The sequence below is a fragment of the Benincasa hispida genome, chromosome 11 (assembly GCF_009727055.1).
Source record: "Benincasa hispida cultivar B227 chromosome 11, ASM972705v1, whole genome shotgun sequence".
NCBI lineage: Eukaryota > Viridiplantae > Streptophyta > Magnoliopsida > Cucurbitales > Cucurbitaceae > Benincasa > Benincasa hispida.
In genome coordinates, this window is record NC_052359.1 from 64,654,399 (window position 1) to 64,676,917 (window position 22,519).

The following is a 22,519-nucleotide window of genomic DNA, read 5'->3' on the forward strand; positions in this document are numbered from 1 at the left end:
AGATTATTATATAGACGATTTTCAAAGAAAATATAGAGTCTAAATTGATTCGGACATGAAAATTTAGAGGGTTTAATTGATAAACTTATAAGTTTTATACAATATTTATCCAAATGAAATATAATAGAGGTATCAAATGGATAAACTTACAAAAACTAAGATAATAATTTTTTATTTGATGCCACACTAATAATATTGTTAGTTAACTTTTTTTTTTTCTTTTACTGTGTGAGATTAAATTCTTTTTAATTGTCTTGTGTGGGTTTGTTCTTCTAAGAAACAATAAATAAAATAAAATGAAATGTTTAGTATACTTTATTAATGCTCAACTAACATCAAAATTAAAAGGAAGACATGTATTAAAGTTCTAATTAAACTTTCTATTATACAATCATTAAAATAAATTATTCAATGGAATTTGATATAAAATTAAGCTGTGTCTAGATCAAATAGGACTTGTTCTTGAATTTATGGCATGACTTACCAAATACTAAAATTTCATTTTTAATTTAATAAAGAGGTAACTATTGTTGATTAACCAATTAATTAGTGGAATGGAGGTCTTAATAAATTTCATCGATTGACCAAATTATAATATATAAAAATAAATTAGGCAGTGTCTTAAAAAATATAATATTGGAATTTTCAAATGAGCAATTCACACAATCTATTCTATAATTAGACTTTTCTTTAGAATTTTTCAAGACCTCATAAATAATTCCTTCTTTTTCTAATATATTTGCCATCAGAAACTTTCCATAAAATATTTATTATTATTTTTATTGTTATTATTGTTATTCTGAGTACATGCATATATTTTTAGATATACACATATTATTGATTGACAAATTAAATATATAAGTTTTCAAAAATCTATTTTCCATCCAAAGCAATTGCACCTTGAGAGACGAATCTTGAATTTTTTTCATTTTTTTTTATCCCATGCTTAGACATATTCTTTAATAGAACATTTTAAAATTAACTATAGTATGATGTAACAGGTGTGAGTTAATTGAATTAGATTAGCATATATATTCTAATTCTTTATTTGCAGGGTATATTAATGTTTAATTAATTGGATTAATTCAAACATAAGATTTTGGTGCTGAAAACATGACATAATGAAGAAGAATCAAAACATACACATGGGTTAATTAATATTTTATTAATGCAAAAGAATTGAATAAGCCAAAGCTTTAGTTGTTGTTGAAGCTTTTACCAAAGCCAACCCTTATTGACGCTTTCACACCATTAATTGAATATTACCAAAGTAAAAAAGAAAATAAAAGACATAAATAAATAAATAAATAAATAAATAAGACTATAACAATTGCAAACAGAAGCCTCAACTACCATAAAATTTGTGCTATCATTTTCGTGAACGGCCATGAAAAACAAAGTTATAGGGTGTGTTTGGTTGACAATGTAAAAAATAGTGTTGTATTCCACGTTTTTAATGTTTTTTATATGTGCTTGTTAAAATTGGTCCATTGTGTTTTAATATAGTTTTGGTTTAAATTCTATTTTGGTTCCTAAACTTTGAATCACGTTCTATTTTAGTTTTTAAACTTTTAAAGATGTTTATTCCATGAACTTTTAAAAAGTGCTTACTTTAGTCTCTGCTATTAAGAATTTGTTATCTCTCAAACAAAATAATGAGATGACGTATATTTTTAAATGACTAGATTGTAAAATAAGTTACTCACGTTAAAAATGTAAGGTTTTAATTTTGAACTAGGTGGCAAATTGATTTTCTATAGGAGAACTCCAAAGTTATCTTGTGTTTAATGTATTGTTTTTAAACCATAAAAATGGTGACCATTTACCTAAATTTAATATCTTACTAGTTTTTTAGACACCTAGATATTATAGGATCCTTTCCCATGAGATCAGATATACATAGGCCGGTCAAGACACTCATTGATATTATAACAAATCATGACGATAGTTTTAATTACCAACTAAATATTAAGATGAATCTCAACTATAATTAAATTATAGACATATTTTATGTTATAGTTTACCATATACATATTTAAATTCAAAAAAAAGAAAAAAAAAAGTAAAATATTTTATGTTTATCAAATTCAAAATCTCTATACAATCAAAACATATTGTTGAAGAAATTTCTTTATTTCTTTTAAAGAAGGAATTTTTATTATTAGAATTACACCATCTTTAAAAAACAAGTTGATCAAACGTAAATCCAATTGATTTAATAAATCTAAAAATGTAAAATATAATTCAGATTTGTATACCAAAAAAGTCATCATGGTTTTCTTCCTATATTAAATCTTGGCGGTTATTCCTTGAGTAATGTAAAATAAAGTTGTGAAAAAAACTTGGGCACTCATCTTTTCTGCCGTTCAAACAATACCCAATTGAATTATTATTGTTATTTTTATTATGTAGGAAAAAGTGAGACCAAGTTTTATAAGATGAGCTAATTTCAAGACTATTATGTTTTTCACATTCAACTGTGAATCTCCATTTAATTTTGTGAGAATTGGAAGCAGAAAAGCTCTGCAAAAAATTTACGTGTATTTTAAATATTATGATAATGGATGTCTGTGAGATGTTCATATTCAGTATCTATTCATCATGTATCATGTCTTTATTTCTCAAAATACATTGGACAAAATCTAAAAAGATTGGAGAAAGAGGAGAAATCCATCCTTTTTATTTTATTTACTTTTGTTATTTATTTATTTCATATATTTATATATTATGTTTGATTTATTTTAATATTATATTTTATTGGTATTCGTGTTTCCGTTGTGCTTCTCACAATACGTTATCAGCATGAGTTCATATCATTTTCCTCATCGAAGGTAGTTCTTAAAGGTATGTCGGTTGTCTCTCTTCGTTATAATTAAAAAAAATTAAATATTTTTTTACATATTTGATATCTATTAAATTTCTAATATAAATATATTTTTTTGTAATATTGTTCCTATGAAAATATTATAAAAATAGATTTTGTAGCATTTGATATTAATGGTAATAATTATTTGTTTAGTGCTTGATGCCAATATACACCTGGATGCCATAAAAATGTGATCATAAAAAAATAATTCTTCTTTCTAAAGCTCGTCGTAAATGGATGCACTTGAGACTTCAAAATTCTAAATCAATATATTAGAGAAGATATTTTTCTACATCTCGGATATGCTCATGCAGTAACAATATTGAGAGAAAGATTTTAAACAGTATTCTAAACTAATTTTATCTCTTCTTGTGGCCGAACAAAATAACGAGTTATTGATGAAAAATCATGAATCTCGACCAACTAGAACAACATCACTCCCTGAAGTGAATGCTATGAATATTAATAGTCGTAATCAAGGTCGTGATCGCGGTGGAGGTCGTGACCGTGACAGAAGAAGAAATAATTATTATTTTCGTGATGGTCATTCTAATCATTCAAATTTCAAAAGAATTACACAAAATGATGATCACAAAAGAAAAACTCCTCAAGATAAGAGTTTAGAAAGTGTTGAAAATAAATGCTTTTGATGTGGAATGACTGGGTAGTGGTCACGAACCTGTCGTACGTCAAAACATTTAATTGATCTCTATCAAGTCTCCCGGAAGAAAAAAGGAAAAAATGTGGAATCAAATTTTGTATACCAAGATAGTGAGATATTTTATCCATCCAATATAACAGATTTGGATATGACACATTTTTTTCAAATCTCCTGAAAAGAAAATTGGTACAATTGATGACATAATAAGCCTTTCTTTTGATTTTGAGAATATTCAGTATTAATATTGTCCAATTTTTTTTCATGTTTTTTTTCCTTGGTTAATATTAAATTTTATATATTCTAAGTGTTGTTCTTCTTATTTTCTTTTAGTGAAGAAACTTGGATCATTTTCATATGTTAGGTGACTAAAAAATGAGTGAAGAAAATTTATGTCTGGCAGATAGTGCAACTATACATACAATACTTTCAAGTAGAAAATATTTTTCCAAACTAACAATGCTGGAAGCCAAAGTCATTACAATATCAGGTTCTGTAAACCTGATTGAAGGCTTTTGAAAAGCAAATATTATTTGCCTAGAGGAACAATATTTATAATTGATAATGCATTGTACTATAGTCAATCAAAGAGAAATCTACTTAGTTTTAAAGATATACGTTGCAATGATTATCATATTGAGACTGATAGAAATAATAATATGGAGTATATCTTTATATCATATTTACTGTCGCATATGAAAAACGTATATTGCAAGCGTTGTCTGTTTTATCTTCTAGATTATATTATACTCATATACGAGTAATTGAAACATATGCAACAATGAACCTGAAATTCATGAATCCAAACATATTTATAATTTGAAATGACAGATTAGGTCATCCAGGTTCTATAATGATGAGAAGAATTATTGACAAATGGACACCCATTGAAGAGCCAGAATATTATTCAATCTAATGCATTATCATGTGATGCATGCTCTCAAAGAAAATTGATAATTAGACCATCATCAATTAAAGTGGAAATTGAATCCCATACATTTTTAGAACGAGTTCATGGTGATATATGTGGACCTATTAACCCACCATGTGGACCATTTAGATATTTTATGGTATTAATAGACACATCTAGCATATGATCACACTTGTGCTTATTATCAAGTCGAAATCTTGCATTTTCAAGATTACTTGCTAAAATAATTAAGTTAAGAGCACAATTTCCTGATTATACAATTAAGACTATTCGTTTTGATAATGTTGGTGAATCTACATCCCAAGCTTTTGATAGTTATTGTATGTCAATTGGAATAAGTGTTGAACATACTGTACCTCATGTTTATACACAAAATAGTTTAGCAGAATCATTCATAAAACGTTTGAATTAAAGGTACAGATATTCTGCATGCGACATAACTTGTATGCATTAGGCCAATAGTTTATCATAAGTACTTGCCATTACAATTAGCTTATGGCCATAAGTCAGATATTCCCATCTGAGAATTTTTTTGATGTGCAGTCTATGTTCCAATTACACCACCACAACGTACTAAGATGGATCCTCAAAGGAGGTTAGGAATATATGTTGGATATGATTTCCCATCAATTATTAAATATCTTGAACCGCTGACAGATGATGTATTTACTGCACAATTTGTTGATTGTTATTTTAATGAGACAAAATTTCGAACATTAGAAGGAGGAATTAAAACGTTGGAAAAAGAAATTACATGGAATGCATCCTTATTGTCTCATTTAGATCTCACAGATCAATGTGAACCTAAAGTTCAAAATATAATTCATTTGCAAATATAGCAAATCAGTTACCATATGCATAAATACTAAGAAAGTGACTAAGTCACATATATTACCTGCAAATGCTCCATTAAATGCAGTAACTTGTCACTAATGAGTTTGGGACACGCCAGATGGGTGATAAACCATTTGGTTCCAAAGATAAAAATCATTGAAAAAGAAATAGTCAATAAATGACTCAGTTAAGAATATGAATGTTCTTGAAAAAAATCCTAGATATGAGTACTCATAAGGATATTGAAGTAAATGAGAATAATAATGAGATCTTAAAAAATTATGGAACCATATAAGTTGACAACATTTTTGCATACAATGTTACTAACGATATTATTTATGAAAGTGAATATGAAAAATATTGACATAGAAAGGATTGACTTATGTGGAAAGAAACAACCCCATATAAATCAAATCATTTTTCCAATCGTGAGGACTAGTAGTCCAAACATCAGAGAATGTCAAACATGTGAGATACAAGTGGAGTATTTGTGAAACAAATAGAGTGAAGTCATGAGATATAAAGCGAGACAGATCCCACAATAATTCTCGCAATAGACTGGTATTAATTATAAGAAAATATATTCGCTAATGGTCGATATACAATACCATGAGATATTCAATTTATCTGATTGTGTATAAAAAGTTTAATATACATCTTATGGATGCAGTCATACCACATTTATATGAATCTTTTAATAATGATATCAATTTACGAAAATTCCTGAAGAATTAAAGGTACGATAATCTTATAATTCAAATATCAGAGTATCATATCTATATCTAAATCTATATCTATATCTATATATCATAGAGATTCTTATAAAATATTCCCGACGAATGTGATATAATCATTTTATTCAATATTTGTTGGTATAAGACTACAAAAATAACCATATTTATCCATATCCTTTTATAAAGAAATCACAACCTGAGATTTACTATATGTTGATGATTTAAGAAGATAAATTTTGCTTCACTTTGCAAAAAAGTATAGAGCAAATGGTATTGCATCAATTTATATATTAAAGATATTTTGTGAATTTTGTACATCATTGAAGTGGTTCATTCACTGGACGTGAAAAGAATATATCATCTAACCTCAGAAAGATGATGAGGAATGTTAGGTACTAAAGAACCATAAATTTTGAGAAATAAGTGTACTTATATAGCTTAACTAGTTTATACACTGTACTTTGTTACCTATATATGATATTCCTCTAAAAGGAGGATATTGGAGTAGAGTTAAACATATGGTATTTTTTATTTGAGAATTAGTTTACATCGATTTATTTTATTCTAATAAATCTAATTATGTTCTAGTTGATTGTGAAGATGCAGGTTAGTTATCTAACCCATACAAGCTAGATCTTAAACAGGTTACTTAGTACATGAAGAAGAATTTTTATATCACGACGATCAGTGAAACAGACCATAACGGTTACTTCCTCAAATCATGTTGAAATTCTTGTAATTCAAGAGACTAGTCAAGAATGTGTATGGCTAAGATTAATGACTAAGCGCATTCATGGAACATGTGGTTTGTCTTCTAGTAGTCTCCTAGTAAAAATCTTCTATCGATATTATACGAAGACAATACAACATGCATATTTCAAATCAAATGAGGATATATTAAAAAAGATAGAAGAAATAATATTTCACCAAAGTTTTTCTACACATATGATCTTGAAGAAAATGGTGACATCACTGTACAACAAATTTGTTCGAAGGATAACTTAGTAGACTTATTTACAAAATCATTACTAACTACAACTTTTGAGAAATTGGTGCACAATATTGGAATGCGGCGACTCAGAGATCTCAAATGATGTTTCAATGAGAATGAGAAATATACTATATTCTTTTTAAGAGTATTAGATTATATGAAATGTGTACTTTTTTTTCTTTTCCATTCACTAGGATTTTTTTCCAATGGAGTTTTTCGTAGTAAGGTTTTAACTAGACATATTTCATATATATAATAAGCATTTAAGGAGGAGTATTGTAAATATTATGATAATAGATACCCATTAGATACTCAAAAGATTTGGAGAAAGTGGATAAATCCATCTTTTTTATTTTCCCGCCTCTCTTCTCCATCCATTTTGATTGAAATATGAAATATAAATAAAATGTCCTTGCCAAATTATTAAGAACAAACTTTTGCAAAGAGACAATGTGTATTGATTTTCATTTGAATAATTGTTCTAAATTCACAGTTTACAATTGTAGTGAATAATATATATACACAAAAATGAGAAGAAAAAGAGAAATGAGTTAAAATGGATGGGGTTTTGTTTGATGAAATTCCTTAATTTGTAGGATATGAAGAAGCCAATTTAGAAGGAATACAAGGCGAATTCTTCCAAACACGAGCATGCATTTTCAAAATCTCTTTAGCTTTCTCCTTCGTCTTGCTTCCATTTTCGATTTGCAGAACCAAACAAAGCTTCGCCACAATCCCCAATTGCGCCATTTCCATTAAAACCGCCGGACTCCCCGAGAATTTCGCCACCCAATACAGAATCCTCACCGCCCTTTCACTCCCCACTTGCGATACTCTCAATATCTTCTTCGAAACCACCGCCATCCCTCCGCCGTGTCCCAGCAGCGCCGCCCTTCCTTCCGCACACCCACAGAGCAAATCCATCGCCATCAATGTCATCTCACACACTCTCCTTTCCGGCGTCGCTAGTAAAATCTCAACCAAAACCCCAACCCCACCTGCTTCCACCGCCTTCACCCTGTTCCTTCCCCATGGACATACCGCAATCAAAATCCCCAATGCTGCCTTGAAAATCTGCTGAGACGATGACCGATCCTTCAAAATCTCAACAATTTGCACAAACAAATCGGATTTCAAGAAGCTTAGTTGAATTGGGTCAGCGACTTCTACAATAGATTTCAAAATCAAGACGGCATACGCTCTCGACGATTCTTGGGTACCCCGTAATTTCATGAAATTCGTCAAAGAATCAAGAAACTCGGAATGGGTAGCCAAGCGTTTGAACGTTGAATCGGAGAGACGGAGGTTATGGAGAGTGGAGAGAGCTTCATAAGAAGCAGAGGAGTCGGTGTCAACAATAACAGAGGCTAAAAACTCTGGCGCTCCGGCGGATTCAACACAGCGGCGATTGGTTTCAGATTCATCGGAGATAGAGCGGAGACGATGAATGGAGGAGATTAAGGAAGAAGGGGAAGTGTTGGCAGAGGAAATGAGGTGGAGGATTTGGGATTTATGAATGGGGGGTTTGGGAGTGGGGAAGCGTTCGACGCCATGGGAGGAGTTTAAAGTGCACCAAGCTTGGATTAGACGGCGGAGGGTGTGGTTGGGGGTGAGGAAATCGGAATCGGAATCGGAGATGGGGAGTTTGGTGACGGGACAGAAGGAGTTTTTGTTGGAGAAGAGCCAGGTTTCAATGGAGTGGCGGTCGTAGGTGATGCCGGAGGGGAGAATTACAGGGTCTTTCATGATTTGGAGGGAGATGGGGCAGAGGAAGTAGTGGGGGACTTCGATTTCATCTTCCATTGTTGGAGCTTCTGTAGATTGATTGTTCGTTCGTTTGTTGTGTGAATTTGGGGAAATGTTAATGGAAATTAGGTGTATTTATAGAGAGAGGCGTTGAAGAAAGAGGGAAGAAAGTCAGAAAACGCGAGTTTAGGGAAAGGAGTTGAATATTCAAAAGGGAGGCAATGGATTGACCAATTTATGTTTGAAATGATGGAATTATTTGCTCGTGTTAGTTTAGTTTTGAGAGGGGCTTCTCATCTTTACTTCAACACGCCTATATACGCTTAAGACGCTTCTTCTCTACTACACTTAACACACTTTGTATTTCAAAACTCTATCCACAAACTTTCTTTTTATGCGTATATTTTAGTTTCTAAACTTATAAAAATTAATTAAAAAGATGAACGAAAAAAAAATTAAATTCGAGTTAGTTTTACTAAACTGATATATCCTAACTTATGCTTCAATGATTGAGTGCTATACTAGTGCGAGTTTTATTCGCAACCATGCATCCAAATTTAAAAGTGGCGAGCTCTCTTTGATCATAACGCGGATCTCCTTAATGTGATTTTAAAGTTGTGGATCAACAAGGGTTTGATTAACAAGGGAGTCATTAAATTTCGATCTTTGAAGAATCTATTAAATCGAACAAAAATAGGATCTTTTAAAGCAAAAAAAAATGGAAATAGGACTGAAACTTTCTTTTATTGTTTCTTAATGTATTTATATATGGATGAGGATATTAGAATAATAAGCTTAATTCTATATATGTCTAATAAAAATAATATTGTGTGATTGAACATAACTCGATCTCATAAGTGTTCTACAACTTTACTTTGGGTTTCATCTAAAAATACTTGTATATCAAAAGAAGATAGTTGATGTTACTAATATATTCATAATTTCTCTTAGTCTATTTATCCTGCAATAAGCCAAACATCTAGTAAACTTTTAAATAATATATTGGATAAATAATAACATTTTAACAAAATGAGAGATTTTGGAGACATTATGGTTAGGGATTAAACATTCACCCTTAAAATGAAAATTATTAATGCCTAAATTAATTGGTTGTTTGGTGTGACATCCGAAATTTTGTTCGTAATGTAATTTCAATATTTTGTAACATTTGAGATTATTTTTTAATTTTAGAAATTTAATTGGATTATTGAGATTCAATTATTGAGAAATGGATGTTTCAATTTGGTGGTTTAATCGGAAGGAGAGTTATGGAAATTGGACTTTTAATGTCACACAAATTAAATTTAAAATCAATATCAAGAATTAATTTCATTTTGGAAGGAAGGGGTGTTTCAATTTAATGGTTTAATTGGAGGGAAGTTATGGAAATTGGACTTTTAATTTATACAAATTAAATTTGAAATTAATGTCAAGAATTAATTTCATTTTGGGAGGGGTTAGTTAAATTCTTTGTGAATTGAAACTTTTAAGGGAAAATGGATTAAAAGTTGGAAGCATGGTCTGATTGAAGGAAGATTTTGGAGATTGGAATCTTGAGGGTAGTTATTGCTCAAGATTCGTTGGGGAATTGAATTCAAAGATTGATTATTGAAGACTGCCGCTTGGATCGATATTTGAATCTAGTATCAAGGTAAGCTACTGGAACTGCCCACGGGCCAAACACTAGATGTATGCTAGCATGACAGATGATATTATGACAGAACGAAAGCATGATAGACTGATAGTATAGTATAATCAATGTATGTTCTTGTATGAGGATTTTAAAGATTAATTGTGCACATAGATACTTGAATGCTAGCATGAGATGATATTTGGTTCCATGAGGTTGTATTTGATATGAGGATATTGAGGCATATATGTATGTTATAGAGTCCTAATGTGGAGGTGTATATGTATGTTATAGAACCATGTTGTGATACTTGTGATGTTGAGATTGTGATAGTGTCCTCACTAATTAGTTAGATGCCCACTAGATGTTGTGTTTCTTTCAGAATTCACTAGAGGCGATGTTATCCTTCGAGATTCACTAGAGGTGGTGTTTCCTTCGGGATTCACCAGAGGTTGTGTTTCCTTCGGGATTCACCAAAGGTGGTGATTTCCTTCGGGATTCACTAGAGGTGATGTCTCCTTCGAGGTTCATCAGAGGTTGTGAGTCCTAAGGGACTTACTAGAGGTAGTGTGTATACTTAACTATAGTAGGATAAAATTAAGATATTCATGTATATATGTGTCCCATGGGGACTAGGGGCGCGCTTACGTCCCACCAAAGATAGGCATCTAGAGGACATAGATGCCTAGCCTAACTTCAGTAGTGGGGTTACTTACTGAGTATTTTATACTCACCCTTTCTCATGTTTATATTTTAAGGGTAGGGACGCACCGACGAATGACAAGAGGAATATGAGCCATTGGAGACCAGTTTTAATGCTTCCACGCATGTTTTAAGAGTTATTTTATGTTTTTAACTTTCGGTCTTGACATTTGAAACTTATCGTTTGAGATTTGTTTTCAAACTTATTTATTTTCATTTATGACTTATGGGTACCTTATCATTTGATTTTAGTATTTGAATTTAATGAAGATCTTTTAAGTTATCTTATTTATTTGATATTTATTTCACTATAAAAAGGATGTAGTTTTAACTTTCATGCATGCGTGCGTTTAGTAACGACCTAGCTTAAGTCTTAGAAAGTCGGGTTGTGGTTGTTACATTTGGAGTTAGGTTTAAATATCAAATTTTATAAGAATCAAAGGGTGCACATTTTTTTTTGGCACATTTACAAAGAACTTCATATATAGTCAAAAGAGTGAATATATTATAATATTGATAAAAATGCATGTCTGCTTCAATCTTTTCTAGAAATATTAGGAATATAAAAGTTTAAGAAGCTAAAAATTCTTTTAGTAAGAGCCTCCAAAGATTAAAGATAAGACATATATTAAGCATATGGCTGTGGCTACTATCATCAGTGGTCCAAAAATGGATCAAAAAACAACAACGCATTGGTTAAAGCATTTTGAAAAGTCATATAACTTAAAAAATATTAAAGTGGCATGTATTAATAAGTTAAATGACAAAGAATAAAATTAATATAATTTCCAGACTAATTATTTTAAACGGTAAAACTGTTGAATTTTCAACTTCAGCAAAATGTTATGGTTGATGAACAGTACTAAGATTTTTTTTTGTTCACACATCTATCAACCTATACTTAGAAACATGCATTTTACATAAAGAAAAAGAAAGTCAATGTTAATATCAAAATAGTATTCTAATCCTTGGAAAAAAAATACAAATTTTTGCCGCAATAAAAACAGTAGCAAAATGACAAAATCACATATGTTTTTTTTTTTTTTTTTTTTTTTTTGAGTGATAACAAAATTAAAGGAAAATTGAATTCAATAATGTTATGGAACGATACAAAAACTTAGATGTGATGGCACTTGAAAGAAGGAGAATTATATTCTCATGCATGATCTCATGAATTAATGGCAACATGGCACATGAGACAAATTATTAATAAAAAAAAATTACTTTTATGTTGACTCTCTCTCACTCTAGAATCTTCCTCTTTCCTCTCTCTTTCTCTCTCATATTTTAAAAATTTTAATAAATTGTAATTTTGAATTTTATGGAAAAATATAATGATGGTGAAGTCAGACCCTCTCCCTCTCATCCAATTAATACTCATTCTTTTCATTTTATCTTTTGGTTGCTCAATTATTAGGGTGTTATTATTATCATTTTAATGTTTTTGTATTATTTCTTCTTTTTAGTTTATGAATTGTTCATAAACTCTGGCTGTTGAACTATTCACCCTTTTGGCTGAGACTAATTCCTATATTAAGTGGTTTTAATACCAATTCTAATTATAGCTAAGAATTTAAATATGTTTTTTTAAGTAATTAATCAAGTTTTAGATCTGCCAAAAAAAAAAAAAAAGAAGAAGAAAGTTTTAGACTATATCATATATTTAATATTTATGGCTATTTTTTGTTTTCAGAAATTAAAGTTTATCTTTGAAAAGTGTTTACGCATTTAGTTGATTTTTTTAATTATTATTTTAAAATGTTTTAGGCCTTTTTAGGTACAGATAGGCAGGAAATGTTGTGACTAAAATTCAATTAGAGTAAGTAAGGGAAATTATCGAAAATAATCCTTACTAAGTTTCACTTTTTAAAACTAACACGTTTTTTAAAAATATGTTAAAAGTAGTTTTTACGTTCTTTCTAGATTGAAATCGACTACCAAATTTTGTATAAAAAGGTTAACTTTTTCGTCTTATAACCAAACTATCAATTCTTCTTGACTTTTTCAATGGAATCTCAGTCACAATGAGGATCGAGATCCACATAATTTTCACAAATATCACCTAATTTTTTCTAGCTTTCCAAAATTTTAAAATTACACTGTCAAAGATGGTATAAATTAGAAAATTTTGAAAAGATAATTGATAAATTCATTTAGATAATTGGTAAATCAATTTGAAAATTTGTATAAACATGAATTGAGTCTAAAATTTGCAGGATAATATAAGATTTAGGAAAGATTATCGAAGAAAAATTGTATACTTAATCTAATATTTCATTTCAAAATTAATTAATAAAATAATATATGTATATTATTGGAAGGTAAAACTATATATATATATATATATATATATATATGTATGTAGGTATAATCCTTCGGTTTTTGCTTCTAATATAAGTACAGAAGTGAAGAAACTTTCAATCTGTTTTTTTTAACCTTATAAAAAAAATCATTTCGTCGTCGGACTCTTTACATTATTAAGTCGATTCTATTAATTTTGTAAGTTAAAAAAAAAAAAAAAGAAGAAGAAAAGTATTATTGTTATTTCACTTTGAGCTATATAACAAATTAACTGAAAATTTTAAATAGCTTTTCCATTAAAATATTAATTTTTTAAAAAATTATTAGTCAAAATTATAAAAATATTTAAATTTTTCAAAAAAAAATTATTCTTAAAAAGTTATTTGAAGGCATACTTATTTATTAAACAACTTAACTAAATTGTTTGTAATAATCAAAGTCTTCATGGTTAAAATTATTTATGTAAGGGAATACAAAATTTATCTTATTTAATCATGATCTATCTATACATAATAATAATAAATAAATAAACATAATTCAACTTACATATCACTTATATCATAAGCTAAAAGTAATACCTAACAAATGAATTTCAACTCGATTATAGATTTTATTAATGTTTAAATTTGTTATAATGTCTATTCAATTTAAAATTTGAATACATAGTAAAAGTTAGCCAACCTACTTAAAATAAATTGCACAAAATATATATATTTTTTTTAAAAAAAAAAAAAAAGAAAAGAAAAGGCGACTCCCTACAATAGGTTAAAGTAGTTAAATTATCATTACATAACGATTACAAGTCTTCTAAGATTAGAATAAAATGATTCACCATTAAACTTTTATTATTATTAAAATTTACTATTTAGAGCACTCGAGCATATGCATGGGATCTAAAGGGGCATTATAACTCTACTTGAGGTTTTATATTGTTTTTTATGTGAAATTATTTGTTAATTTAACATGGGTGTTGCACATTGGAGTGTTAAAAAAGTCTGATAATCTAAAAAATTCGTTCAATCCAACCAAATCCGTATGATTTGGTTTGCATTATAAATTTGTATAGGTTAGATTGAGTTCAAATAAATGAATACTCTATGAATTGGATTGGTTTTTATGTTCACCAAAAATAACCCCAGTCAACATGAACTAATCCAAACTTATTATTATATATTAAAAAATACTTTCTTTTTTTACTTTCAATACAACTATTTATTTTTAACTTTACTTAATTTTATGATTTTTTAAGATTATTTATTACCCACCAATTCTTTCATGGTTGGATTGGGTTGGGTTGAGTTTATTATTTAATAAGGTTATTTTGGTTGAAGAAATTTACAACCCCAACCATTAAATTGAGTCTAAAAAGTACTTCAACTGAACCTAAACCAACCCACGAACACCCCTACACGAAGTCATATTATTTTAGTTAAAAAAAAAAAAAACCAGTAGTCCACTTACTTATGGAATGTTTTTTTTTTTTTTTTTTTGGAAATTAGATGATTAAATATTGTAGAATTGATAAAAGGGCAGAAATTGATTTAATTATTTTAGAAGAGTACAAAAATATTATAACAACAAACCAATTTATAGAATCATATGCCTGTGAAATATAAAAATTGAACTGCATGGAAAATGCTAATAAAATTGACTGTAGCATTCTCTCAAATGATCAATTAAGTACATCTAATTAATATTCTAAGAAATTAATAATTTTTCTAAAAAAAATGGGTACACAGAGAGAGAAGTTTTAAAAATAGATATGGATAGAAATGTAAGCTCTCAGATTTAAAAAATTTCAATAGTGAATATCAATGAATATTAATGAAAAAATTATAAATGGATAAAAAATATAAATTAAGAAATAAACTTTTCATCTTCTTAAATAAAGTTAAACTTATTATTGTTTAGTATCCACAAAACAAATTAATAGGAGTGTTCAAAAAACTCAATTTCGATTGATCCTACCCAATTCATAGGATGAGTCGGGTTATCAACTCATTTGAGTTGAACCGAGTTTAATTGAATGAAATCTTTATGAATTAGTTTGATTCATGGATTCATTTAAAATAATGAAAATTAACTTGAACTAATTATTAATTTTGAAAAATATGTTTTTGTACTTATGATCAAACTTTATACATATATATATTGTTAGATGATAGATAATTAAATCTACTTTCACCCATTAGATTAAGCCTTTGGGATAATCGGTGATTTAAGACATAAATTAATTTTAATTTTATTTAATTTCATGAACTTTAGACAATTTATTCTTCATTAACTTTTTAAAATAATTTTTTAACACTTTGAATAGAAAATTTTCATAATATAAAGGAAGGTTGAGTGGTTGTTAATCTTAATTCGATTTATTCGGTTTATATCAAACTTAAATGTAGAAGAAAATTAAAAGAGAAAAAAAAAAAAAAAAGTGTAAAAAGTAGGGTATTTGGTGGGCGTGGGATTATACCAACATAGATACTGAGAATGTAACCCTAATAAATAAATAGATAATTATTCATGCAAATTTGAATTTGTAGGAAGAAAAGTAGGTGAAAACGGGATGACTTTGAGAGCCGTCGGTGATGAAATTAGAAACGTGGTGAAAATCAAATCAAATGCGGTGGTCGCACACCACTTGCCCCGGTTGCCTGTTTCACTCTCTTTTGGATAAGATTCACTCAATTATTAGATATATATATTATAAGTAATAATGTTGTGAAAGGAGTCTCCATTTTCCCCCATCGCCTTCCTTTATTTTTCTTTTTTTTCCTCTCCAATTTCAACATTTTGTTATATTTAAACATATTTTTAATAATTACTCTAATTTAAATAATTATTATGGAATAAATTTAATTAAATAGTTAAACTTCTTACTAACCTTTTTATTTGATTAATTTCACATGAGCAATTTGAATTTCAATATAAATTTTAACTCAAATAGTTTAGTAGAATAAAATACTTACTCATTGTGTTATTCATATATAATCTAAATTTAAATATTCAATTCAAACATATCCATTATATTAGTCATTAAATAATATAACTTGAAATTTAAATCTTATATCAAAGTAATAATGATGATGATAATAATAATAACAACATAACAATATTTATTATAATAATTTAGAAATGAGGCAAACAAGGCAAGAGGTGGGGACATAAATTTTTTTCCCACACCCTCTTCCATTTCCTGCTTAAATGGGGATTTTTCTTACCCATTAGGAGCGGATCATTGGAAAAATGAACATCTCTAAGTAATATTCAGGCTTCACTTGGGATTGCTGTAACTTTTAAAATAATTGTTGGTAACTGTATTTCTAGAAAAATCAACTATGGATAGAAGTAAAACAATGTTTGGTAAATTAATAATAAATTAGTGTAATTTCAATTATATAATTATTTGAAAATATATATGATTTGAATTGAAACCATTTTTGTTTTATTAAAAAAAATTTATCCAATAATTTTTTTAAAAAAGATAATTTTTATAAGAATTTTAACCAATTAAAATTTGGAATAAGTGTGAGAAAATAAATTAATGAAATGAAAATTTAAGACGGGTAAGGGAAGATACCAAATTTTTAAGAAAACTAAAATCTAAAAACTCCCTCAAATAACTTTTGCAAACAATTTTAAGAGTGAATCTGGGTAGATTAATAAATAAGATATTTTACCAAACAACTTAGGCCGTTAAGATTCTCTTAAAATAGTTTTTTTACAATTTCAAAAGCAATCTCAAACAGGTCTCTTTAGATATAACTTAGGTTGCATTCAAATTTTAATAACTCTATCAGTCACATTAAAAAAATAAATTGAAATATATTTTTTTAAATAGTTTATCACGTGACTAAATATAATTAGACAATGGAATGAATTACACACGAGCTAGAGTATTTTCATCCTTAATTCTAATATTCAAACCGGCCAGCTTCAATTCTCTCTCTCTTTCTCTTCTTCTTTGCCATCTTTTGGAATAATATTTATGTTTTCTTCATTTTAAAGAAATGAATTTCATGTTAAAATATAGCGATGTATATAAGGTAAAATATAATAACAAAGTCAAAGGCCTCTAAGACCGCCATTTCAATGGCATTCCTCGTAATTGATTATTAATAATTTTCTCTTATGTGTTATGCACTTTCTTAATGTTGAAATTACTTGGTCAAATAAATGAAATTAATTTGAAAGTTGCTAATGTACAATTTCTTTCACTATTTCATTTTCTGTTCCAAACATTTTTTTTTCTTTTTACTCGAATTTTGCTCAAGTCAAAATTGGTTTTAAATTTGAATTTCTTACAATTAAGCTTTGTATTTTAAAAATAGTTGAATATAATATGGTCCGTTAATTGATTTGTTCTCTTCAAAGTTATTTGGATTTATGACTTGGTGGGTATTTTTGTTAGTGAACCATTTTTTTTAATATGCTCAAAACATTTATTGTAAATACATATGGATGATTTGGGACATCAAAAAAATTCTTAGTTAATTGATTTTGTCATTTTGTTGGATTTAATTTTAGTTTGAGCATTTTTCTAGCTAGTTATATACTGTTTGTTGGATTGTATATGATTTTTTGGGCTTTTTTTTTTTTTCATTCTAAAACAAATGTATTTATCTGAATATTTGTTTAAAAGTTCTAGCTTGTTAGTGCACCTTTGTACACAAGGTTGCAAGTTCGAAACGGGGTGATGTAGGATTTTGTTTTAATTTTTGAAATTTTCGAGAATATATTCCCACCTAATGTAAGTCTGTAAACCAAAAAGCGAGCTGCCCCGACCATTGGTTTGAGCCGTTTGAACAGTTCGGTTGACTATTGAACCCAATTAGAGTTCGATTTATACATATTTCTTAATCAGTTAATCGATTCGGTTTCGGTTGTCTGCTGAATTGAGTTGAACCACACCGTGTACACCCCTAAGAAATAACTCTTTTTTATTTGATTTCTTTTAGGTTACAACTCAATACACGTCGAATAAAAAATTTGATGGCAATGTAAAATTACTACCAATAGAATAATTCAAAACAAAATGCACGTATGTACGTACTTACATATGTATATATATAATATCTAATATTTATCTTCGTATTATTTCTTAAAAAAATTTATCTTCATATCTTTTTAATGTTGAACATACATTTTATCACCAGAGTTTTTTCGTTGTTCTAGAGATTGAATCTTCAATTTATTAAAGAGTCAAATAGTATCTTCAAGTCTTCAATTCTTCAAAGAGCTTCAAGAAGTTTTTTGATGTTTTTGTTTCTAGATTCTCCCTAAGTTTTAGAATTTAAATTTTTTTTGGTCCTAATCCTTTGGACTTGGCTTTGCTGGCTTTGGGTTTAATCATTTGCACTTAGGCTTTAAGCCCAAATTGTCATTTAATGATCTTATTTAATCTTAGATCCAATTGCTATTCAACCATGTTCAACTTAACTTGATCATATTATATAATGAAAACATGAGAGATTGTTTGGAATTTTTGTCATTTTATCTCCAAATTTAATTAGGTACACATGTTAATTTATAATTAATCACAAATTTAATAATATAATAATTTTGTCATAAAATAATAACGTAGCAATTAGTGAATGACCAAAATTTCTCATTTACCAAATCATCTTAAATATCAATAAAAAAAATACAAAACACCGTACACTCAAACATTGGTCAATAGATCCACTATACCTTTTCTAGAATTTCTAAAAAAAAAAAAAAAAAGACAATTATAATTGGGTGCTTAGATTAATTAACTCGATCAAATTCCTAAAAGTGTCATCTAGCTATTAGACTATTCCTTTCTGTGGGCTTTTAATATTTATAAATCTTTAGCCCATGGACCATATTATTCATAGGCTATGAATCTTTTCCAATTTAATTTGTTTATTGAAATAAATCATAGGCCACATGCTAATTGAATTTGTTGGATCTTATCATTTGGACTTCCAAGATTAGGCTAATTGGTAAGCACCATTTTTTTTTTTTTTTGGTTCGAGTACAAAAATACGTAGTGTTTTAGATGGTTGCGTTTCAAAAATATCCGAAATAGAGATTCATTTAAAAATACCTAAATAAATATTTGAGGAGAATTTGTTAGTTTTCATAAGACAAAATTACCCCTCCCTCAAGATTTTGGTTTTTAAATAACATATCCCCAACTAACTCAATCCCTACAATTAAGGACGTATATTAAATAAACTAGAACTGAATATAAAATAATTACTACGTAAAAAAAACAACCATGTGTCCATAATACCAGTCATGTATATACATAAAGATACATGTAAACAAACCTTCTAATGTCATAAATGTTGGTGTTTCAGTGTATATATAAGAACCCTAACTAACATAGAATGTGCCATATGTGTAGGGAAGATACAGAACAACCTAAAATGATAAGTTGAATGAAAGCTTGATGCAACTTACCTTGTTTAACTTCATAAAACACAAAACCATGAACTATTAGTTATTGAAAAGTATTTAAACCTATTTTACATATAAATCTCTTATGCAATGTAAATCTAAAGAGAAAAAATGTTGTAAATATAATTATCTACGTGATATATAACAAAAAACAAAAACACAAAGTAAATAAATAAACTCGAATTTTTCAATGAAATGGGCGATAGAAGTGGAAATAAGTGCACAAGGTTGTTCAGGCGAGATCCTATAACTAAGTACATCACTAAAGATACCATATAATGAAACTGTAAGTATATACCCTAACCTCCTATCCCATGGAATGTTGAAAGCACATATAACTAAGTACACCTAAGGATCCTTATGATGTATATGTGTGTATATAACCTAATGATGGCACCGAAAATTTGTTATCTGACTTCTCTTAATTTAAATTTGTTCTTGGATTTTATGTGTTCATTTGGTCATTTTATAGGTTTAGAGCACCTAGGAAGTAGAGCAGGGCGTTAGTAAAAAAATAAAGCTAAAACGGGCCAAAACAGAACTTAATTACATCAATTAGGAAAGAGAAGGCCAAATTTACCAAAGTGCCCTTGCATACAGTGTTGCAACCCTCCCCTTTATGTTGCCTTTACACTGCCTTTTATGCTGAAAGGCAGTAGCGTACATAGGAGGGAGTGTTGTAACATTACATTAGAGTGTTGCAACGCTCTGGAGATTGACAGACAAGGAGGTGCACGCAGTTGTTTGAGCGTAACGCTCAACGTCGCAACACTAAGGCATTACACTAAGAAAAGATTGTCGCAAAGCTCGGTCTAGCATTGTGACACTGCGCTATTTATTATAAATACCATCTTTGCCAAATTAGTTTGGGAGATCTAAAAACCAGCCGACTCATACACGATTTCTCTATGCTTTTCTTCTGCTCTTAATCTGAGAATGTATCAAAACAATTCTTTGGCGTTTATCATGAATATTATTGGCTAAGGTAATCGCTTCTAGCTTCAGTTTAGGATTTTTCTACCTATTTCGAGGTATTTTTAAGTTTTCGAACTAGTTTATTGTAATTGTCAAATTTAGTTCTGTTCTTGATTGATTATGATTATATTATTAGACGTTTGAGAATTTTATAATTGTAGATTTTGATTATCATTTGACACATGACATATAATCTTGTGTTAATCACCTAAAAGCAATAGGTTAGGTTAGCTTGTGAATCAATTTGGATGAGTATTGTTCTAACCAACTTAGAATTGAACCAACGAATATTTAATTAAGGTTTTTCCTATTAGATATTCAACCTAACTTTGCCCTAGACCTTAATGCAATTAGACCAAATTGAATTTGCATGTTGTTCATCGATTTGAATTGGACTAATTAGTTAATTTGGACGAATTAATTGGCTTTTCCAATTAATTTGGTTAAGTATAAAGAATTACGTGATTCTGGTAATGAGAATTCTATGATCAAATACATTAAATAAGAGAATTCTATCATAACGCTAAAGAGATTGAAATTCCCACGGTGGAAGCGTATAAACACATTTGTGTCTTAGTTTTTTATTTTACATAACTTAAGAAAACAGAAGATGGAAACAAGGATAAACAATATAAATCCTAAACATACTTTCTACAGAAATTTATAGAGAGAAAAGGGAAACGATATACTAACCCTTGAAGAACCGTTCTTCTCGATTTTCCTTCTGGTGAATGATCACGAACACTGAGATCTACTCCCTCAAACACAGATCTTCTCTCAAATGCAGCAACCTTAAACACCGAGAGGAACAACATACCACCATAATGATTACCTTGTTGTTCTTAAGGTGAGCATCAAGAAGAGTGTGTGGGCTTCCTATTCAATTTTGGTGAAGAGAAGAATTGGCGATCTTGAGAGAAAAACAAAAACAGGAGATAAAGATCGTAGAATTGTACCATCAGCAGCAGAAGCACAAAGATCATCTAAACACTCAAATTCACTAATTTTGGCATAATATAAAGCATGTTTCTACAGAAAAAAATTGGTTTCAAGACATACCTCTTGTAGAACTTCATCAAAGCTCTTTCTCCAGCTGCAATCTTCTCCAAATCTTGTTGTAGACCACCTCAAGATCTTTCCCACTATTCTCTTAGTGCTCTAGATTGAGTTGTGGGACTTAAAACAAGCTTGAATCAAGGGATGAAGGAAAAAAGCTCACTGCTGCAACCTTGTTGAAGAACCTTTCTTCAAACCAGTTTTTCTCTAAAAAACTCTATAGATTGCATGCCCGATTTTCACTCCAATCTCTTCATTATATTATAGATCAACATGTAAAGAGAAGAGTTACATGAGTTGCAGCTCATGCTTGGAGAAGACAAAGGCTAGATGTTGCTTCATGTGTGAGCTACTTCAAAGATAGATAATGGAAAAACTTCATTTTTCATTTAAGTGTGTTTTGTTTTCCAATTTTCCAATTTTATCTAAAAATCAAAATTTTGATTTTATAAAATCTATTTTGATTTTAAAAATGAAAAATTAATTAATTTAATATCAAATATTAAATTAATTTTAACACATATCCATCTTTATATATTTAAATCATATTTAAATATATAAATTCTCCTATTCCATTTAATTCTAAAATTAAACATAATTATATCTCATATAATTACTAATTCTCTTAATTTTAATTTGAACGTTTCAAATTAACTTATCACGCTATTCTAG

At 28.8% G+C, this 22,519-nt stretch overlaps 1 protein-coding gene across 1 annotated transcript; it reads right to left on the reverse strand.

The window, feature by feature from the left end:
• Positions 1 to 7,443: 7,443 nt before the first annotated feature.
• LOC120089919 (E3 ubiquitin-protein ligase PUB23-like) lies at positions 7,444 to 8,884 on the reverse strand. Its single transcript, XM_039047362.1, has one exon. It carries the CDS (start codon positions 8,815 to 8,817, stop codon positions 7,600 to 7,602), a length of 1,218 nt encoding a protein of 405 aa, XP_038903290.1. The 5' UTR covers positions 8,818 to 8,884; the 3' UTR covers positions 7,444 to 7,599.
• Between the last annotated feature and the right edge of the window lie 13,635 nt (positions 8,885 to 22,519).